The sequence below is a fragment of the Scatophagus argus genome, chromosome 14 (genome assembly GCF_020382885.2).
Source record: "Scatophagus argus isolate fScaArg1 chromosome 14, fScaArg1.pri, whole genome shotgun sequence".
NCBI classification, from domain to species: Eukaryota; Metazoa; Chordata; class Actinopteri; family Scatophagidae; genus Scatophagus; species Scatophagus argus.
In genome coordinates this window covers 20408889-20427765 of record NC_058506.1, presented here as the reverse complement: position 1 = coordinate 20427765, position 18877 = coordinate 20408889, and the positions used below count along the sequence as shown (strand labels likewise).

The window sequence follows — 18877 nt, the reverse complement described above, 5'->3', positions numbered from 1 at the left end:
ATTCTATTAGCTGTTTCATCCTATCTGAATAGACTTACTGTGATGCTCATCTTCAGTCTGCAAATATGAGTTAAGTATAATTCTGGTTCCCCCTCATGCTCCCTTTTTATGTGAGTGTAAAGATATAATATGGACAAAAAGGCATCCTAGATTCGCTGCATGAAAAACAAATAAATGCCACAATTTCACATCTTAAAGTTGTTGCGTTTCTGTGAGACAACATGTGCAGCTGTGATGGAGAACACATTTGGACGTAAGCCCACAAATCATAAAGAGAAACCACGAGTAAGAAGGCAAACAATGCTGGCTGCTATTTGAAGTATTATAATTACTAGGCATGGGCTATGAGTGCAGGGATAAATCAAGATTGTACGTGGTCAATATGTTTTTATAAACAGGATATAACTTTTGTGTATCCATTCATCGTATACTACAGTATTTTATTCCTCAAAGTATTAGTCACAAGGTTTATTTCAAAGTGTGGAGCAGCTAAAGCAAAACTTATGAATGCGTTCTTACACAACTTTGGCGTCGATTTACTTTTTCATTTGCGGTGCAGGAAAACTGTACTCCAACTGGTTTGTCCCACCTCTGATTGGCCCAGTGCGGTCACATGACGAGCCCTGACTCCTTGTATGGTCAAGTTTGCCGGTATGTAATTAAGGTCCCATAGGCAGTTTTCAAAATAAAATAATTTTTCGCAAGACATGGCAGCATATTTTGAAATAAGCAGCCTCAAAAGTTAATATGACTCAGTGCTGTTTTCTAGCCAGATGAGCCCACATGTTAGCACATACTGTAAGTATAAAAGGCTGTAAAAGAAATAGTGTCGAGGACAGGTTTCCTTTTTTGGCTTTTCGTAATGTCATCCTGATACATTTAAAAATGCAATGCATGCAATGTCTAAGGAGTAGATATATTAGAAAATAAGAAGTAGGCTAAGGAACTATAAAACTGAATCATATAAACAAACAATTAATATTTTCTTCTTGAGACTTGATTGTAGACAAGAAACATCTCCTTTTCTTCAATAAAAATAGAATTTAGTGCTTTTTCCTCTGAACTGAATGTGTCTTGGACTGGACAGTTGGTTTGACAAAAGGCAAACCATTTATCAAGAGAATGTACAGTCTAGCTAGAGCCAAATTTATGCTTTTATTTTGAAGGTACACCGGTGTTACTGCCTCACTTTATGAAACTTGACGCACTTTTTAGATGACCTCGCTTTCAGATTGCGATATTTTACTGCATAACGTTTCATGAGAAGACATTCACGTGTGTTGACACTGTTATTGTGGTCTGTGAAGCTTGCCGTTTCGGCTAGTAAGCTAGTTAGTTTGCAGCTATGTCAACGTGGCGCAGGCTGCATGTGAAGGCGCGGACAGCTCGGGGATTACTTACCTCCAGAGGGACGACACAACGGCACACATGGCTGTATGGACCTGTGACGTTATGTCAGAACCTGAGCACAGGCACACCTCTCCGAAGTGATTTCTTCAAAGGTGATGGACAGCAGACGAATCAAAGTGTCCGAGAAAGTTCGGTTCTCTCCGTCATGCAACAGCACGTCAACAAGCTAGCCGACTTTACATTCAGAAAGCCCCAAATTTTGTAATCACTTTATTGGTTTATCCGCTAATGAATGCAGTTTATGTCACAGCTGAAACATTTTGAACTGTTGAAAGGCTGTCTATAATTCGGGATGCGTATAACCTAACAAACAACATGTTTGTCTTCCAAATTCCTTAAACTTCCTAAAACAGTTGCACTCCTTATGGTGGTCACGGTGTGATTTGTAAACGTAAACCTTGCCCCCTTACGCGGATAGTTTGCTTTATCAAATTATTCTCTAATATCTGGCTTACAGTATATGCCGAATTATAGAGTAGGAGCTTACGTTTCAGAAAAGAGCTTGAGTTGTATGCTGCGAGTCTAAATGGGCCTAATGATGATGCAGAAGAATAAAGTTTCTGTTTTTGTGCGTCAGACCTGGAGAACCAGCTGGCAGCCATGAAGAAGAAGGCGATGGACGCCCTGCCGGGGAGCAGCTGGAGTCCCCTGGAGATAAACTCGAACCTTCCGCCCGAGAGGGCCGACATTGTGATCGTGGGAGGCGGTGTGGTGGGCTGGTCCATCGCCTACTGGCTGAAGCAGAAGCAGAGGAAGGGAGCAGAGTTGAGGGTTGTTGTGGTGGAGAAGGACCTCACGGTGAGGCCTCCTGGGGGATAACTGCATCATTCGATAATCATTTGTTATTATCAGTAATCAAACAAACTCCAGGCTATAGACATGTTCTGCTACATGGGAACATTCTTTCTGCTTGTAGCTAATTTTCAGTCGTCTTTTTGTCTTAACACGACAGATACAAGTCACAGAGGGACCTGAGAAGTTATCAGTTGTCTAAAAGTGTCCTAAAATATATTAAAACCTTGGTACGAAGGCTGCGAGTTTGGCTCCTAAAGTAACAGCAGAAAGTTTTACACATCCGAAGTTAAAACTTTATTGACTGATTGCTGTGAATTTGTATCACATCCCTCCAGCCAAAACTCTGCAAACGGGGGGATGTCCAAAACATATGATAAGTCAGCAGAAGATTGATTTTATCCATCTAAGACAGGATCAGCTTTTCCAGCGTATCTTAGAACATCTAACAAAACCCAAAACTCATCTGGTATTTCAAGATGTAAGTTGTTCTTCTACTTATCACCAACAAGTTAGGATTTGATGAGTGAATGTGACCATTCCTGCCTTTATCAATACTTGCAGTGGGACTTAACATTTTAGACTAGTAGCTGAATAATTTGTGTGGGGGTGGGGGTCTGGAAAGATGAAGATGTGTCATCACTATCACTACAAATTAGGATTTTAATATCACAGCTGCACAAAGAGGAAAATGTTCCAATCCATTAAAGGTGGAACGGCAGATGGGAGACCAATCATATCAGCTGAATTGTATACTCAGTGATAAGCAGCATAATATACTGCATACAAGGCCTCTGCTTCTGCCCTGTTAACCTGCTCCTCCTCCTCCTCCTCCTCCTCCAGTACTCCCAGGCCTCCACCGTGTTGTCTGCTGGGGGGATCCGACAGCAGTTCTCCCTGCCTGAGAACATCTACCTCTCCCTGGCCTCCGCACACTTCATGAGGAACATCAATGTAGGTCACGTTGAAGTCCCTCATGTTGTCGCGGTGCGTTCGGACGCCCTCTCGCTAATGAATGACGAGCCTTTGATCCATCAGAGGTGACGCCGACCCATCAGGCTCGCCGTGTTGTATGTTAACATGTGAGCGAGAGCGGCCGACACGGCAGCCGGTTAAGGTTTGACCAACATCAGTTACTCATACGGAGGGATTTAACGTGCAGCTGGTTGATATTTTTCACCCATTTCTGGTATGTTGAAAGTCAGTCTCAGGAGAAGCAGGCTTTAAACATGGAGACTAATTTATGCTTGATTTTGTCTTTATTTATACAACCATTGTATTGTCTCATAAACAAATATTAGAGATTCTGCAGGGGTCTTAAAGGATCGATGGATATTTAGGTCCTAAAAATTCCAGGAATATTTACACAAAACATATGTTTGTGTTAAAGGCAGAGACAATGATGTGCTAATTTTTATTTCTTTACTTTTTGCATGTTTGGTGTTGCAGCGGAGCTTTACTGCTCTTCAGAGAAGACTTGTGTTTGAGTGTGAATTAAGCAGACTGAGCTCACGTTTTCCCCACACACATTTCTTTGTCTACTACTCACGCTCACAAACATGACTTACCTGTGATTTGGATCATTAGTTCATTAGCTTTGAACATGAATTTTCTTTGTTTTTTTGTTTTTGTAGTCATTAACTTTCTTGCTACTCTTGCTACAAGCAGCTAACAGATGTGTGTGTGTTATTGCTTGTGTGGGCAGACCTTCTTTTCTTTTTTGCTGGAAGCAGTAACTTCCTGTAGACTCAGCTGGTTGCCCTTCAGCTGGTCCAGAAATAATCAGACAAGTCATTTAAGTTAAGCGGTTATTGGCTGTATGTCAGCCTTTTCAGATCTTGAACTACTCCTTTAATGACCCTGGTCTTTCTCTGGCGCCCCTCTGAGGACAAATGTGTTACTTACAAGCTTATAATAAGTACAGAGATGATGCGTGGATGTGATCTGTGATCTGAATCTGTGTCCTCTCAGGAGCACCTCGGAGTGTGGAATGAAGATCCGGTGGACCTGCAGTTCAACCAATCAGGATACCTGTTCCTGGCCAGCGAGGATGTGGCTCACATCATGGAGGAGAACTACAAGACCCAAAGGTGTCGGACATTCAGTCCAGCTGCGTGAGACCAGAGAGCAACAAGTCAGTTCCTCCAAGTCTTTTAAAGTCGATTAACTTTTCCTCTGACTCTCCTGTAGGAGTGCTGGAGCCATAGTTTCTCTTCTCTCTGCGACACAACTGAAGGAGAAGTTTCCATGGATAAACACAGAGGGTGTGGTGCTCGCCTCATATGGTGAGTGTGGATCATCGCATAGTACAAAGTGTGTGCAGTGAGTTGTAACACGGGCCAGATTTACAAAGACAAGCTACAAAACAAAGCCAACATGGAGCCAATAACCGCTAACCTATTGGAGCACACCCTGCGTGTGTGTCGGTGTGTGTGTGTGTGTGGGCAAACGTCACGTCTCATCAAAAAGAAAAGTGTCTCTGGAGGAAACAAGATGAAAGTGTTCCTGGAGGCCTTACATTCATCTGCTATGAGCAAACGGAAGGAACTTGTGAAGCCAGTCGCAGTCAGAAAAACATTAAGCCTCCATCAGTGTTGTTCTGTATTCACGCTGGGAGCCTCCACACAGTCGAGCCCCAGCACCACCCAGTCAGCGCTGACAGGAGCAGAAATAGACGCGTCTTAAGAAGGTCTTATAAAGTTAAAATAAAGGTGTCAAAGTCTGCAGAAATGCTGAGAAGGTGTCGTGAATAAAACCGATTTGACTCGAGTGGGGGTGGGGTTGTAATGAGATACGAAATGGCTTTCAGAAGGATGCTGCTGTTTTCACATGTTTCCACAAACTCACAGATTCACATGCCGTCTTCTCCACCCGTCCTGCCTTCCAGGGTTGGAGAACGAGGGCTGGTTTGACCCGTGGACTCTGCTGAACGCCTTCAGAAGGAAAGCCCTCTCTATGGGAGTCATTCAGTGCTGTGGAGAAGTTACAGGTTGGTTACATCCTGATGAAAAAGAAATCAATCAGTTACGTCAGTGTTGAGCTCTGCCTTCTTCTGGACTGGTGTTTTCTTATTGGTCTGAACAGCTGACTGTCTGCTGGATGATGTGAATGTTTCTGTTTCGCCCACAGATTTTAAACATACAGTAAACAAGGTGACAACCACTGAGGGCGAGCAGCTCCATGTCCGGAGAATCACTTCTGTCAATGTGAGTGTCAATGTCTGATCCTTTACTTAAATACAGTTCTGAGTAGGCCTGCAACTCATGATTATTTTCATTATCAGTTAAACCTGCAGAGTGTTTTCATGATTTAACATCTAGTCCATGAAAAAAGTGAAAATGCTCAGCACAGTTTCCTGGAGCCCAAATGACGTCTTCAGAAATGACTTCTTTTGTCCAAATAACAGTCCAAGATTCAAGACTTTTCATTTACTGTCATGGATGGCAAAGAAAAGCAGCAACATTAAGGAGCTGGAAGCTGCAAATGTTCACAATTTAGCTTAAAAAATAGCCGAAATGATTAATTTATTATCAAAATAGGTCATTAAATCAAAAACAGTTTGTACTGGTTTGTACACAGATGTGTTGGTGCTTCTGCTTCAGTGTTGTACGTGATGGGATAACGTGTTGTGTTGAGCAGGTGCGGATGCTGAACAGCCTGGAGTACCAGCTGGTTGAATGTGCCATTGTGGTGAATGCGGCGGGAGCCTTTTCTGGTAAACTGGCAGAGAAGCTGGGAATTGGCTTCGGTCCCACGGGCTCCATCGCTGGAATTCCACTGCCTGTTGAGCCTCGGAAAAGGTTGGTCATTAACTTGACGCTTTTGCTGTCAAAATGTGTAGTTTTTTTCAAAAGGGGCCCTGAGTGCCTCATATAGTGTGTCTTTTTAGTATTCTGACATTATTGTGCCAACTCTGAGCTTTAGTTGTGGAGGGCCTTTATTTCCAGATTCAGTGGAGTGTGTGAAAACTGCAGCCTTTTTCAAACATACTGGTTACAATGTTTTGTACGACGAGGAGCAGTCAATCAGCAGATCACGTTGGATGTATGTCAGGCAGATATAAAAATCCAGTGTCTTATTTCAAGAAAAATAACTCTCAGAAAGCAAATGCTGACAATTTTCATGCCACAAACTCCATTAAGATTAAGCTATAAGCATCAAATCAAGAAGCTACAGTTTACACAGAACTGTAAGAATATACTGTGAACCTTTTTCAGGTATGTGTATGTCCTCCACTGTCCTGATGGTCCAGGTCTGGACACTCCCTTCCTGATAGACCACTCTGGAGTTTACTTCAGAAGGGAGGGGTTAGGAGGAAACTACATCGCCGGGGCATCGCCAGCGGAGGTTTGTTAGAGTCTGAAGCCATTTGTCTCACAATTTTACGAACAAGAACAAAACTGGTAATAGAAGATCTGTGTATGTTTTCCATTTGTCCGTCATCAGGAAGAGGAGCCAGATACCACTAACCTGGAGGTGGACCATCAGTTTTTTGAGGACAAGGTTTGGCCTAGTTTGGCCAATCGAGTCCCAGCCTTCGAGAAACTGAAGGTAGGGGTGGGAGACATGTGGAACTGGTCAGGATATGAGCTGTTCTTTGTTTCTCAGCCATGGAAGTCCACTTCATTTAATACGATGGGTGTATCCAGGCTTCAGTGAGGACAAAAAAATCTGGTAGTCGGAATATTTTTGTTGAGACTGCAGATTATTTTAGCCCTCGTCCTCTTCCTCCCTCCCTCAGGTGACCAGCGCGTGGGCAGGTTTCTACGACTACAACACCTTCGACCAGAACGGCATCATCGGTACTCACCCTCTCATCCACAACATGTACTTTGCCACCGGGTTCAGCGGCCACGGCCTGCAGCAGTCCCCCGCGGTCGGTCGTGCGGTGGCAGAACTGATCCTGGACGGGGACTTTAAAACGCTGGACCTGAGTGCCTTCGATTTCAGACGCATTCTGGCCCAGGAACCCGTGCTGGAGAGGAACATCGTGTAGAGGAGCTGGAACCAATCACACAGCTGCCAATGCCAAATTATCACAACTCTGCTCTTATTTTTATACATTTGAACGTTCTACCAGCAGTAATAACAATGTACTCACTTATCTAATAGCTGGCATTTGGGAACGGGGTATCATCAATGACTGCCGGGTTGGTTAATCCATAATAATAATCATAATGTGTTAGTTACTGGATGCTCAATATTAGTTATATTTTATATGAATTTGAATCTGTGTAACCACAAATGTCAGATAAATGTGGTGAAATACAAAGTACGGTATATTAGTGTAAAGAAGCAAAAATGGATATAGTGCACGTACCTCAAAACTGTACTAAAACCCCACTTGGCTGCAGCCCACTGGTGCCGACAGCCGACTACATACTTGGTATGAAGTGTCCCACTCTGCCAAAACGGTTGGATATGTGGACAAGACCAAAATATGTGGGCGATCCTCTTCCTGCAGACATGTAGCTACACCTGCTCAGGTATTAACCTCCTCCTCTTTTTCCCCAAAGCTGCCTTGCATAATTTGTTTTTGTAATTATAAGACCCACACGCTGATCTCAGCTTTGTTTATCATAACTGATAAAAGTGATGGTCAGAAGAAGTGGAAGGAGTTTTTTTCTGAAGAAATCAGAAGGAGGAAACTTTGGGACAAAACTGGAAAGGAGGAGTCGCTTCTTCCTTTGGGAAATCTGTTGCCTGGCTGTGGTCTGGAGGTCAGCCCACTGTTGACAGTACAAATAATAACAACAAAAATTCCAAAATTTTAACTTCTGCTTTTCAGTTTTATGTTGAACCAAATCAGTTTGTTGATGTGGTGCGATTCAGGTCAAATGTATAAATTTAAACTGAACTCTGAGTGTATGTATGTAGCCTACATAATGTAATGTGTGTGTGTATACATTAATATAATGTAGAATCTTATCGGAACCTTTTACAGTATAGTTCTTTCCTGTTACACTCGGGTACTTTTTTATCGTTAGTTTTGTTTTCATTAATGTTCGTTATGCAGTCTTTCTGATTTACTTTTGAATCGGTACAGATTGCCGTTTCATACTGCAACAATGCAATTACATTTATATTTATCATCATTGAAAGTGGGCTTGAGTTGTGTCATTTGCGTCAGTTATTGCTGCTTTTACAGATCAGAGATCAGTTTGTGTTTATTGTAATAGCACAGATCTTAAAGCAATATGTCAATCATTGCTCAGAACAGGAAGTTCCCTGAACCAGACAAAGCTGTGTAATTTTTAAACTTCTAAAAATTTTGCCACTGAACTATGAGTAATCACAACGAGACAAGCGGTCACATCACTAATTGCTAAAGATGAGATGTGGCTCATCTCAACACGTTTCCTCACCGAATGTTGAGAGTAAATTGTTTGCTAATAAAAGAAAGTTTTACTATCATTTCCGAGGATCAGACCAGATCTATTAAGAATTGTTGTTCGCTGAATGAAAGAATTCTATCCTTTTATAATCCAACTCCACCTGGAGTTGGATTATAAAAGGATCATCTCTTCTTTACCCTGGACGGGTAACTTAGTGTGAAGTTTGCATCGTGGTTTCAGGCTGTCTGCTCCTGCCATCTCACAGCAGTCCATACAAATGACAATCTGTCCTTTTCCTCACTGTTCTTCATCTCCCTCCTTATTTGCTTTAGCTATCAAGCCTCCAGCACCTGGACTACAATGACAAGGTGGGAAACCCACGACCCAACGTGACATGACAAGTGTTTCAGGTGTTGTAGGGAAATCGTGCACCAGATGGAGCCGTTTCTGTTCTCTGTAGTCAGATAGCAGGTAGCCATCATGATACACTCACATTTAATGCAGACTGGATTATCAAAATGCAGTTTGTGTTTATTTTTAAATCAGGGCCTGATTTAACGAATGTAACAACAATGAATTTGTTCATTATAAATCTTTTTAAAAACCATTATTTTATATAGGAATTTTGAATGAAATTAAAGCGAGAAATAAAAGCTTCTAATTCAAAACCCTGATATCCAATGCAACATGAATGTTTCTTAAAGTGCAGGATTACTGAGGTGCATGCAGTTAAACTGTGCTGTTCAGCACCATCATGATCAACATAAACAGCCTGAGGAAAATACAATTAATAAATTGAAAGTAATAATTAATTGTCACTGCAAACCGGGCTATATTTCCACTATGCTTTGAGCATAGAGAAAACTTCAAATTCAGCACTCAAAACTGTACTTAAGTACTGAATTTCAGATAATTGCACTTGGACCACTTAATGACATCAGGCACGCTAAGATCAGCCATCTCCACATCCTCCATACCTAAACTTCCTGCAGCAGAATGCAACACAATGGGAAAAATCAAACATCCAAAAACGCTTGAAGTACTGCAGTGTGCCCTGGGCTGTGCTGAGCAAAGGCACTCTTAAACATGTGGGGTATTAGATAATAATGACTGAGAGCTTATAGGGAAATCAACATGAATTGTTTCTGTGCCATAAACTGAGCGGAAAGGGGGAAGGAAATCCCACACTTTCAGCTCAGAGAGCACAATTAGCTGTTAGCATCCAGTGTTCTGGTCAGAGCACATCGATTTTAATGAGGTGGTGGATAGTTTTGCACAGAATCTGGTGAGAAATAACATTTTAGCAGGCTTTTGTCAGGCTTTATGGTCAGTTATTTAGAGTTTCGATTCACACCTTGGCGACAGTGAATATAAGTGCAGATCACTTTGTTACATCTATAGAGAAATAAAAACAGGCATGCAGAGTCTCTTTTTCTGAGCTTGTGTGGCTGATAAATGATACTCATTAATTCCTGTATTGATTATTGACAAAGTTTATTATTCGTGAAGTTTAACCTGTAAAAAACAAAATCAAACACAAGGTTTAAGGTTAACGTAACCCTTCTGGTATACCTTTAGCCTCTGCTGGTCTCGACCAAGAAATAGTCCTGGAGTTTTCTTCTTATTTCTTCTTGTTTTCTTCTAAGACATGCTCTTCATCTCCATCTGTTTATGTTGCAGCTCTGTGCTGGCTGTTATTCTCTGGTGCTTATCACGGTTTACAGATGCACCTGTAAGCCTGACTGAAGACCACTGGATGCACTTACTTGTTATTGTAAAATTCTTGCAGGGCCTCTGTAGTTGAATCAGTACAGCAGGAACACCATCTGTATCTTCAGCCCTTTATTGGCATGCAGCTAATGGCATCTGAATCCACAGCTGAGGGGCATCTTATCAATTCAAGACCTCCCTTATATCGTAACTGGTCGTGGAAATATGCTCCACGCATATGAAAGTGGCCCTTCTACAGCCAGAACAATATCGCAAAGACATTTTGTCCCTGCAGCTCTTCATTTTGATGCAAATGTGAGGCAGCCTTGCAGGTTCGAAGGGGGGGAGGGGGACCAGGGGAAATGCAATTGAGGGATTTCTTTGTGAGGCCCAACGCAAATCCCAAATGTTCTCAGGGCTGAAAACAAAAACAGCATGGGTGCAGCACTGGCCTTGTTGGCTCCTTCAATAGCAGCACCTTCTGCCACACAAAAGCTCTGGGGGCTTTTTGCAGAATATCCCCCCTCCTCATGCTGGTCAGAATTTACACTGCCTGGAACTGAAGCCATCATGAATCCAGTGCCGATAAAGCCACTGGTTGTGCTGTTAGACTTCTTGGTGGAGTGATGAAGGGAGTTGTCCTACTAGTCAGCAGAGAACTGACGCCCACTGGGAGCTCTCTGGCTGGCTCCTTCTGTCTGTATGAATCCAGTGTACATGGTGGCATGTGGCTGGGATTAGGAAATTTCACTGTGGATTAAAATCTTTCCAACGCCTTCATGGCCACTTGCTCAAAGAAAGGAGTCTGAAGTTCCAGCGGAGATCCGGTGAGCATTTTGGGCTCATGGTCTCACTGAGCAGGTATGTAGAAGCGAATCTTTATTTTTACAGATCCAAGGCTGGATGCATGATTGACTCATTAGAGTTTGAGTGTGTTGGGGTGCTCTGTGACTTAAGTTTAGAGAGGTCTTTGAACAGCGCAGATCAGCTTGAAGTCTAACACATTAAGTACTGATTTCACTGCACTCAACTTTAACTGTAAAGATGTGATTTTCTGTTATAGTTTGCTCTAGTTTTTCACTGTGTGATATACAGTAGTGGCCTTTTAATTATAGAACAGCAAAATACAAAGAACTTAAGGAATCCTAAACCTTTATTAAAACCTTTATTGTGAAATACTACAAGTCTTAGTGGGAATCATTAGCAAGCTAATAATGATGATGAATAATAACAGTTGTCAACAAAGATATAAAATAAGCTCTTAATAAGATTAGTCTTAATGTCTTTTCTTCCAAAAATATGTCTTTGAAGTTTTTAGTATCATGTTTCTCAAAACAAATCAATTTTTCCTTCAATCTCAGTCTAATCAGTAGCTGTTATGTAAGATTGACCACATGGTACAAACTGTACAGTATAAACAGGTGCATTAACTCAAACAAATTAATAATGCATTGTTTGGGCCTATACAGGATAATTATGCTGCTCTTTACTATACAAACACATTTTAATCTAATGACAAATAAAAGAAATTAGATGTCGTTAATTCACCTCCTGTTTATTTGCATACACGTGTGCAACCATATTCTTAATTGTGAAACGACTGCTATTGATAGTCAGTCAATCACTTGAACATCCATTTGCTTGAAAACAAATCTGAAAACCTGTTGTACTGAGCAGCAAGATATGAAAAAGACTAAGGTTAGGTGGCAGCGAGGCATGTTGTGCAATCAGCTGGTTAGGGCTCAGGTTAAATAAGTCAGGTAATAAAGAAACACATCACCCAGGTGACTCAGTGATGTGTTTTTAATAGTTTGTTGTCCAACAGTGGAGCTCTGCATGACAGAAAAATCTCTCAGGCTACACAAACAATATTTGCTGGTAGACTCATTCAGTTTTTGGTTTGTGTTTTTTTAGAGGATAGATTTATCTTTTACACAAAGAGTATTCCTTGAAGTGAATAATCAAATAATAATGAAAAACACACACATACACACACACACATTACAAGACAGGGTTTATGGATAGTATGCTGTTCAGATTGTAAAGCCCTTTGTGGCCAGTGTGGGGAAATTTGATTTGACATGACTACAATAAGGTGATTCCTCCTTTGTATTAATCTTGCATTTGCCCTCTCCAGCTCCAGGATGTTCCAGCTGCTCCAGGGTCACATTCAGTCAGCTGGACATCGAAGCCGCAAAACTCGTCTGGTCACCAAAGACGGGCGTTGCAACATTGAGTTCGGCAACATTGAGTACAGTAACCACTTTGCGTATTTGGTGGACTTCTGGACCACCTTTGTGGAGATCCGCTGGCGCTTTGTGCTCCTCTTGTTTGTAGCTTCGTTCACAGGCAGCTGGTTCATTTTCAGCCTGCTTTGGTACTGGATCGCAAAGAGCAATGGGGATCTGATGGGACAAAATCGTACCGATGGACACATCCAGTGTGTAGACAATGTTAATGGGCTCACAACAGCCTTCCTCTACTCCTTGGAGACCCAGACAACCATTGGGTACGGTGGGAGGGCTCTGACTGGGCACTGTGCTGGCACTGTGGCTCTAATTATCATCCAGTCTCTAATCGGCGTCTTCATCAATTGTTTCATGTGTGGTGTCATCCTGGCCAAGATCTCCTTGCCCAAAAAAAGAGCAAAGACTGTCACCTTCAGCGACAAAGCTGTCATCTGCTTGAAGAAAGGAAGTCTGTGTCTCCTCATCAGAGTGGCCAACCTTCGAAAGACCTTATTAATCGGCAGTCAGATCTACGGCAAGCTGCTCAGGACAACAGTCACACCGGATGGAGAGACCATCATCCTGGACCAGGTGGACATTGACTTTATGGTTGATGCTGGCAAGGATAACTTGTTTTTTGTTTGCCCTCTGACCCTCTACCATGTGATTAACAGATCAAGCCCGTTCTACGAGCTGTCAGCTGACTCTCTACCCCAGCAGGACTTTGAGCTAGTGGTCTTTTTGGATGGGACGGCCGAGTCCACCAGCTCGGCCTGTCAGGTCCGGACCTCCTACATCCCACAGGAGATTCAGTGGGGATACAGTTTCCTGCCCATCATCTCCCGCACCAAGACGGGAAAATACCACGTGGATTTCTCAAACTTTTCCAAAAGCGTTCGGGTTACCACACCACACTGTATCCACTGCTTCGAGACAGACTCAGACCAGAGAAACCACAACAGCCACAACCAAGAAAATCACAATAACCAGAAGAAGACGGGGATTGACAACCTGGGGTTCCAGGTGATTGACATTCATGATTCTGTGGACATCACTAAAATGTGAGCAGGTAAGAAAGCAGCTTGATCTCAGACTGAGAGTGGCGCATAGTAGCACAGGATGTGGGGAAATACAAAGCAATGTGTTTGCCACTTCCTTTGAAGCAAGGTTTCACTGTCAGAATGAAGAAGAAAAGAAGTCGCTGGCCAGGCTGCTCCCTCCACCGAACATTTGATTTAATCACCAACTATTTTGCTTCAAACTGCTGAAACATTAAAAGTTATGAAATTGTGTGGATAAAAATTCAGACGTAAGTGCGATTTAAGCTCTTGCTCAGCAGCTCATTACAATCAAAGCACTTTTGGGACTTGTGACTTTGTCTAGGTATTGTGTGGAAGAGGGAGAAAGAGGGATTGAAGTTTTGATGTATGGAAAATGAAAGGGGTAATATAGTGGATGGCACAGTGGGTACTTCTTGAGGAGATTAGGGCCTGAGCCTTTTATAATTGAAAAAGAAATGTGTTATATAGGCTGGGGAAGGATACGAAAATTGGGACAGGCCTTTTGAGTTTTCTCATTATTCCTACTAAAATACTAACTGTGTGCTGTTTTTGTCATGTTGACACAGCTTGTTTGCCTTGATAATTAGGAAACTGTGAACATAGCTGCTAAATGCAATGATTTTTAATTGCGTGACCAGTCTACTGTTTGTAGATCATACTGTGTACTGAAACTTCTTCTCAGGGAAAGTAACATCTTTAGTTCGAATAAACCTTTTCTCACAATTCACGGACTTATTGTTCAGTTTTTATGTCTTTTGATGTCATTGAATATCAGCATTATCATTATGTCAACAATTAATCAACCATCTTGAATTTCCCTCAGGATCAATAAAGTATCTATCTATCTATCCATCTATCTATCTAATTAACCACTAAGTGGTGCAATATGTAAGTACATTTATTTAAGTGATGTATTTGAGTACATGTACTCAATGTACTCTTACTTCCAGTATGGTCTTTTCTTTTTATTTTACTTTATATTATGTTTATATTACTACTACTTTTGTACTTTTGTAATATGTACTTTTTATTTTAGTACATATGTTTTACATTTATATTTATATATTTCATACAAACTAACATAATAAGATTAGAAGATAACTTGTATTCAACCAAATTTAAGTGCAACAGCAACAGAAGAAAGAAGAAGAAGTAATCTTTCGCTTAAAAGCAGAAGTACAGTTGTAGTAGCACAAAACCACAGTGTAGAAATACCTTGTTACAAGTCAGCCGCGCATGTAGATTAAACTATCCAACAATATGAAGTTTTTAAAATTAGTACAACCTCAAACATATAGAGCAGACAAATGCAAATGTAACATAACAGCACAAGAACCATTCTTCTGAATAATGAGTATTTTACTTTTGATACTTTAAGTACATAAAGCTGGGTTTGGTAACACTGGAGAAAAAAAACCAAGAGTGAGCTAGATTTTTAATGCATTTAACCAAACAAATCCTGCACTATCCCTTCAGGACTCCCTCCAAAACTACAGCCCCATAACTTTTGCTGGTTAGCTGTTCAACAAGCTCTCTTAGCTTTTTCTTAGTTTAATAAATACATGAATAAACAACTCTGTTAAAGGTCACAATCATATAAACTCAAAATAGCCATCATGAATGTACCCCTGCAACAGCAACCCAATCCAGCCGTTACTGTTCACTACTATGTGAGCTTTGTGTTAGCATCACTGGGTTAGCTGTCACTGTATTCTGCTACCTTATGTCTCATTCACATGTAAGAAAACAAAATTATCATAATGAAGGTAAGCATCCAACATTGCCGTTGTTAATGCTCACAGGTGTCAAGTTAGTGTTGGGAAATTTTGGCTGTAACTTGTCTGCCATTCTTGCTACTAGCATGCTAATAGCTTTAGCCCTTAGCAAGCATTGCGCAAGATGGCAGTCTGCAAATGATGGCACAAAATTAAAATAAAATTACCAACCCTAACTCTAAGTAAGGATTTTAATGCAGAACATTACATTTTCAGTATATTCAAGTATAATTTCAAGTATGTTTCCAGTGTGGTACTTTAGTAAAGGATCTGAAAACTTCCATCATGGCGTTACACATGTGCACCAGTGCTGATATAGCTTAAGTGTTTGTATGTTTGCATTTCTGTCCCCAAACAGAGACTGTGTTGTTCTCACCATTAATCAAGAGATAAACTTAACAGAGGGACAAAGTTCAAGTTAAACAAGCATTAAGAGATTTCAAAAGCACATACACTGAATACATTGTTAGTAGCTGTACACTGCAACTATCTACCACTGCTAGCACCAATGTTAGCATAAAGGATTCAGAAGCTGCTGTGTGCAGGATAGCATGGTTAGCTGAGCACATACAACTAGCTAACCAGCAAACAGGTAAAGTTTGAATTATCTATCCATGAAGTTAAAACTTTACCATAGGTAATCAGTTCACTTGATGATGTTAAAAAACATTAGCAGCTGTTTACAAGAAATTTGCTTACTTAATTTTGCAGGGATGATCCACTCAGTGCCAAAAACTGCTTGCTGATCAAGTGTGCTGGTGTCAAACGCTGAACCTGTTAATTCATGAAGACTAGTGCTCAACATCTGGGCATGCATACAAGGAAGTCATGTTTACAAAAAAGAACATTAAAAAAAGTACATAAATAAATAAAAGCAGTACTTTACCGAGTACAACTTAGTAGTACACCTGTTTTTGATTGGTATTGCCTGTTTGTGTGGGTGTGGTCTCCTGAATTTCAGTGCTACTCATACTGCACACCTGCACTGCATCAGCCTCGTTTCCCCCCAGCCAATCAGCTCTTCTTGCTTCCTCGCCTCGTTCCCCTGACCTGTTTATCCACCCAACTCTCCACCTGCGCCTCATTAACTCATTGGTTGTCTGTATTTTGGTCCAGTTTCGAGTTCAGTCTTTGTCACCTGTCACCTTTGTCTTTGCCTTGAGTCACCTACGCCTGCTTCTGTTTCGTTATTTTCAATAAATAAGTCCTGCTGCTCATCCTGTCTGCCGTCTCCTGCATGTTGGTCTGAACACTCAGATCAACTTGTGATAGATCACCTTATAAAGTGATCAATTTTTATAGATTACACTACAGAGAGATGTCAACATTTTCTATATTTGTTTTTCTTGGCCTGCTATGATTGTAAATTGAATATCATTGAAACCTTCACATTTGAAATATTGATTTTAGGATTTTTAGAAACTGTGATTACGGTATTTAACATTTTGTACACAAAACGATTGTTCAAATAATCAAAGTAATTAACAGATATTATACTTGCACTAAAATTATTTGACTTTAACTTTTATTTCCTGGTTACTTTGTAGATTCAGATTATTAAAACAAAATATGACAACTAATAGCTGAAATAATATTAAGTGGCTCAGCAGTATGCCAAAGTATGTGAGGGGGAGTGAGTGATGACTCATGTTTATTTGTCTTGTGTCCTGTTTCCTCATCAATAATCTGAATCTCTCTCTCTCTTATTACATAAAGGCAGTGTAATATATGTGACAACTGACCTGGCCACTAGAGAGCATCAGAGAGCTGCTATGACTAACATAAAAATATTATAATAAACAATTAATGCTGCATTTTTTTCCCCTGAACTGTCCCAGTTCTGCCAGCAGATTCTCTTTAATATGCTCAGTGATGTTTGGAAAGGTTCAGCAACAAACTACCAACTTTTGATGTTCCCACTTCTCCCCCGATGCCCTGCAGTTAAAACAACACGTGACAGAGTCACCTACTGCCTCGTGTTGGAGTGATGGAGTTTGTTATGGCAGCAGTGTGTGTCTCAGGTTGTTCGTTTAAGGCTGGCTCCAACATGAGGCAGATTCTTCTGAAGCAGCTTCCGTCCCATTTGGATTTACAGAGGTGAGTTAACTGGGCTTCATCTGCATAACAATGAAAACTGTTGAGAGGGATTGGCACAGTAAGTCTGAAGCAGCTGAGGCAGTGATGAGAGGGCTGAAGATACAGCCCTGTGTGTTAATGTGATAGAGTCGAGGGCTGGTTCGCTGAAAACAGACGCACTTTATCCCCCGTGTGATGGACATAAAGCCAACATACAGAGATGGAAAAAGTACTTTATTCATATGATTTTGTTTACATGATCCAACATATGTATGAAAAACTTTTCATGCCAAAGTGTTGATCAATTCTTCATTCAAACCATTAAGTACTGAAGTCTTTTTTGTGACTGGGTATTTTATGACCCTTCAGCTGAAGAAGAAACTCAGCAGAGAAGATTTAGAATTTGTCACATTTGAAAAATGGATCAAACCCTTTGATCGAAACTCATGACAAACAGGAAGACAAATTCAAATCAGATTGGCAAATGAGTTTTATTGACAACTCCTGGATCCATATGGAAGCAAAATGGAAATCTTGTCAGATGTAAACATGTTGTTTAAGGTCACTTGAATGTTTGAGTGTTGGCAGGACACACAATGTAGCAAGAAGAGATGTTATCCCACTGAACGTCTTCAATAGCATGTCAACATGATTGCATTAGTAGATTGCTTATGTAAATCTGAGCATGCATAAGAACTACCCAGCAGCCTTCATTTAACCCTCTGAAATGATTAATTAGAGTCAGAGAAGATGCACTGATTGCACAACCTTTTTGTATAATATTTAGGACATTTCCATTACATCCTTCAAATCAGCCATGTTTAATAAGCAGTATTTATGCCCTGAAGTTTTTCCAGTTCATCTTCAATTATTAGAACAAAATTTCATTGCAATAAATGTTGCATCCATTGAGTCTATATAAAAGTTATGGGTACACAGAGAGACTGACTTAACCTTTACAAGATGAAAATACAAAATATTGTCTGGTTGTGGCTTTTCAAATCTAAGAATTTGCTGCTTTTCTATGTTTCATATTAAAATTGAATATCTTTGGGTTTTGAACAACACATTTGAAGATATCAGCTACAGCTTAAGAACAGTGTATGCACATACATGCACGCTTATTCCCTGCTGACTGTGAGAAGACATATTCAGCAGCATCAGGGAGTAGGAAATATCAGCGAGGACATACAGACTGCCAGATAGCAAACAAAAAGTTATTTACATCTATGTGCAATGTAGTATTTTGAAATCAACTGTTATTTTTGGACTGAGGATGGAAACATCATGTTAACACCAGCAAAGAGTGAGTAACTGGCACTCAGACAGGAGCATAACAGAGCCTGCTCGCTGTGAGGCGACAGAGCAAACTGCTGAGCAACTGTGCTGCCTTTTAATTAACTATTAAATGATTATTTAATTAGTGTGGAGCTACCTTGCAATTAAGACCTATTTCTGGTGTGTAATTACAACTGTGCTCTCATTTTTAG

The 18877-nt window shown here is 40.8% G+C and overlaps 2 protein-coding genes and 1 long non-coding RNA gene across 3 annotated transcripts; 2 read left to right on the top strand and 1 right to left on the bottom strand.

The window, feature by feature from the left end:
- Positions 1 to 1189: 1189 nt before the first annotated feature.
- Positions 1190 to 7310, top strand: foxred1 (FAD-dependent oxidoreductase domain containing 1). The gene is made up of 11 exons (XM_046411161.1): positions 1190 to 1502; positions 1988 to 2208; positions 3046 to 3156; positions 4174 to 4292; positions 4393 to 4487; positions 5090 to 5191; positions 5332 to 5408; positions 5842 to 6002; positions 6420 to 6549; positions 6649 to 6753; positions 6944 to 7310. Exons 1-11 carry the CDS (start codon positions 1346 to 1348, stop codon positions 7196 to 7198), a joined length of 1533 nt encoding a protein of 510 aa, XP_046267117.1. The 5' UTR covers positions 1190 to 1345; the 3' UTR covers positions 7199 to 7310.
- On the bottom strand, positions 5846 to 7409 carry LOC124070866. Its single transcript, XR_006845249.1, has 3 exons — positions 7304 to 7409; positions 7013 to 7221; positions 5846 to 5983 (listed from the first exon to the last, which is right to left on the bottom strand). It is a non-coding gene; the product is annotated as an uncharacterized LOC124070866 (long non-coding RNA).
- A 4266-nt stretch (positions 7410 to 11675) lies between these two features.
- Positions 11676 to 14514, top strand: LOC124070865 (ATP-sensitive inward rectifier potassium channel 1-like). Its single transcript, XM_046411162.1, has one exon. The coding sequence runs from the start codon at positions 12392 to 12394 to the stop codon at positions 13538 to 13540; it is 1149 nt and encodes a 382-aa protein (XP_046267118.1). The 5' UTR covers positions 11676 to 12391; the 3' UTR covers positions 13541 to 14514.
- The last annotated feature ends 4363 nt before the right edge of the window (positions 14515 to 18877 follow it).

What these genes read in the sequence shown, in the direction of transcription:
- foxred1 (XM_046411161.1), top strand. Translation starts at nt 1,346, where the DNA reads ATGTCAACGTGGCGCAGGCTGCATGTGAAGGCGCGGACAGCTCGGGGA. An exon ending in CCGGGGCATCGCCAGCGGAG is followed by an intron (nt 6,550 to 6,648) that starts GTTTGTTAGAGT and finishes GTCCGTCATCAG; the next exon opens with GAAGAGGAGCCAGATACCAC. An exon ending in CAGCCTTCGAGAAACTGAAG is followed by an intron (nt 6,754 to 6,943) that starts GTAGGGGTGGGA and finishes TCCCTCCCTCAG; the next exon opens with GTGACCAGCGCGTGGGCAGG.
- LOC124070865 (XM_046411162.1), top strand. Translation starts at nt 12,392, where the DNA reads ATGTTCCAGCTGCTCCAGGGTCACATTCAGTCAGCTGGACATCGAAGC.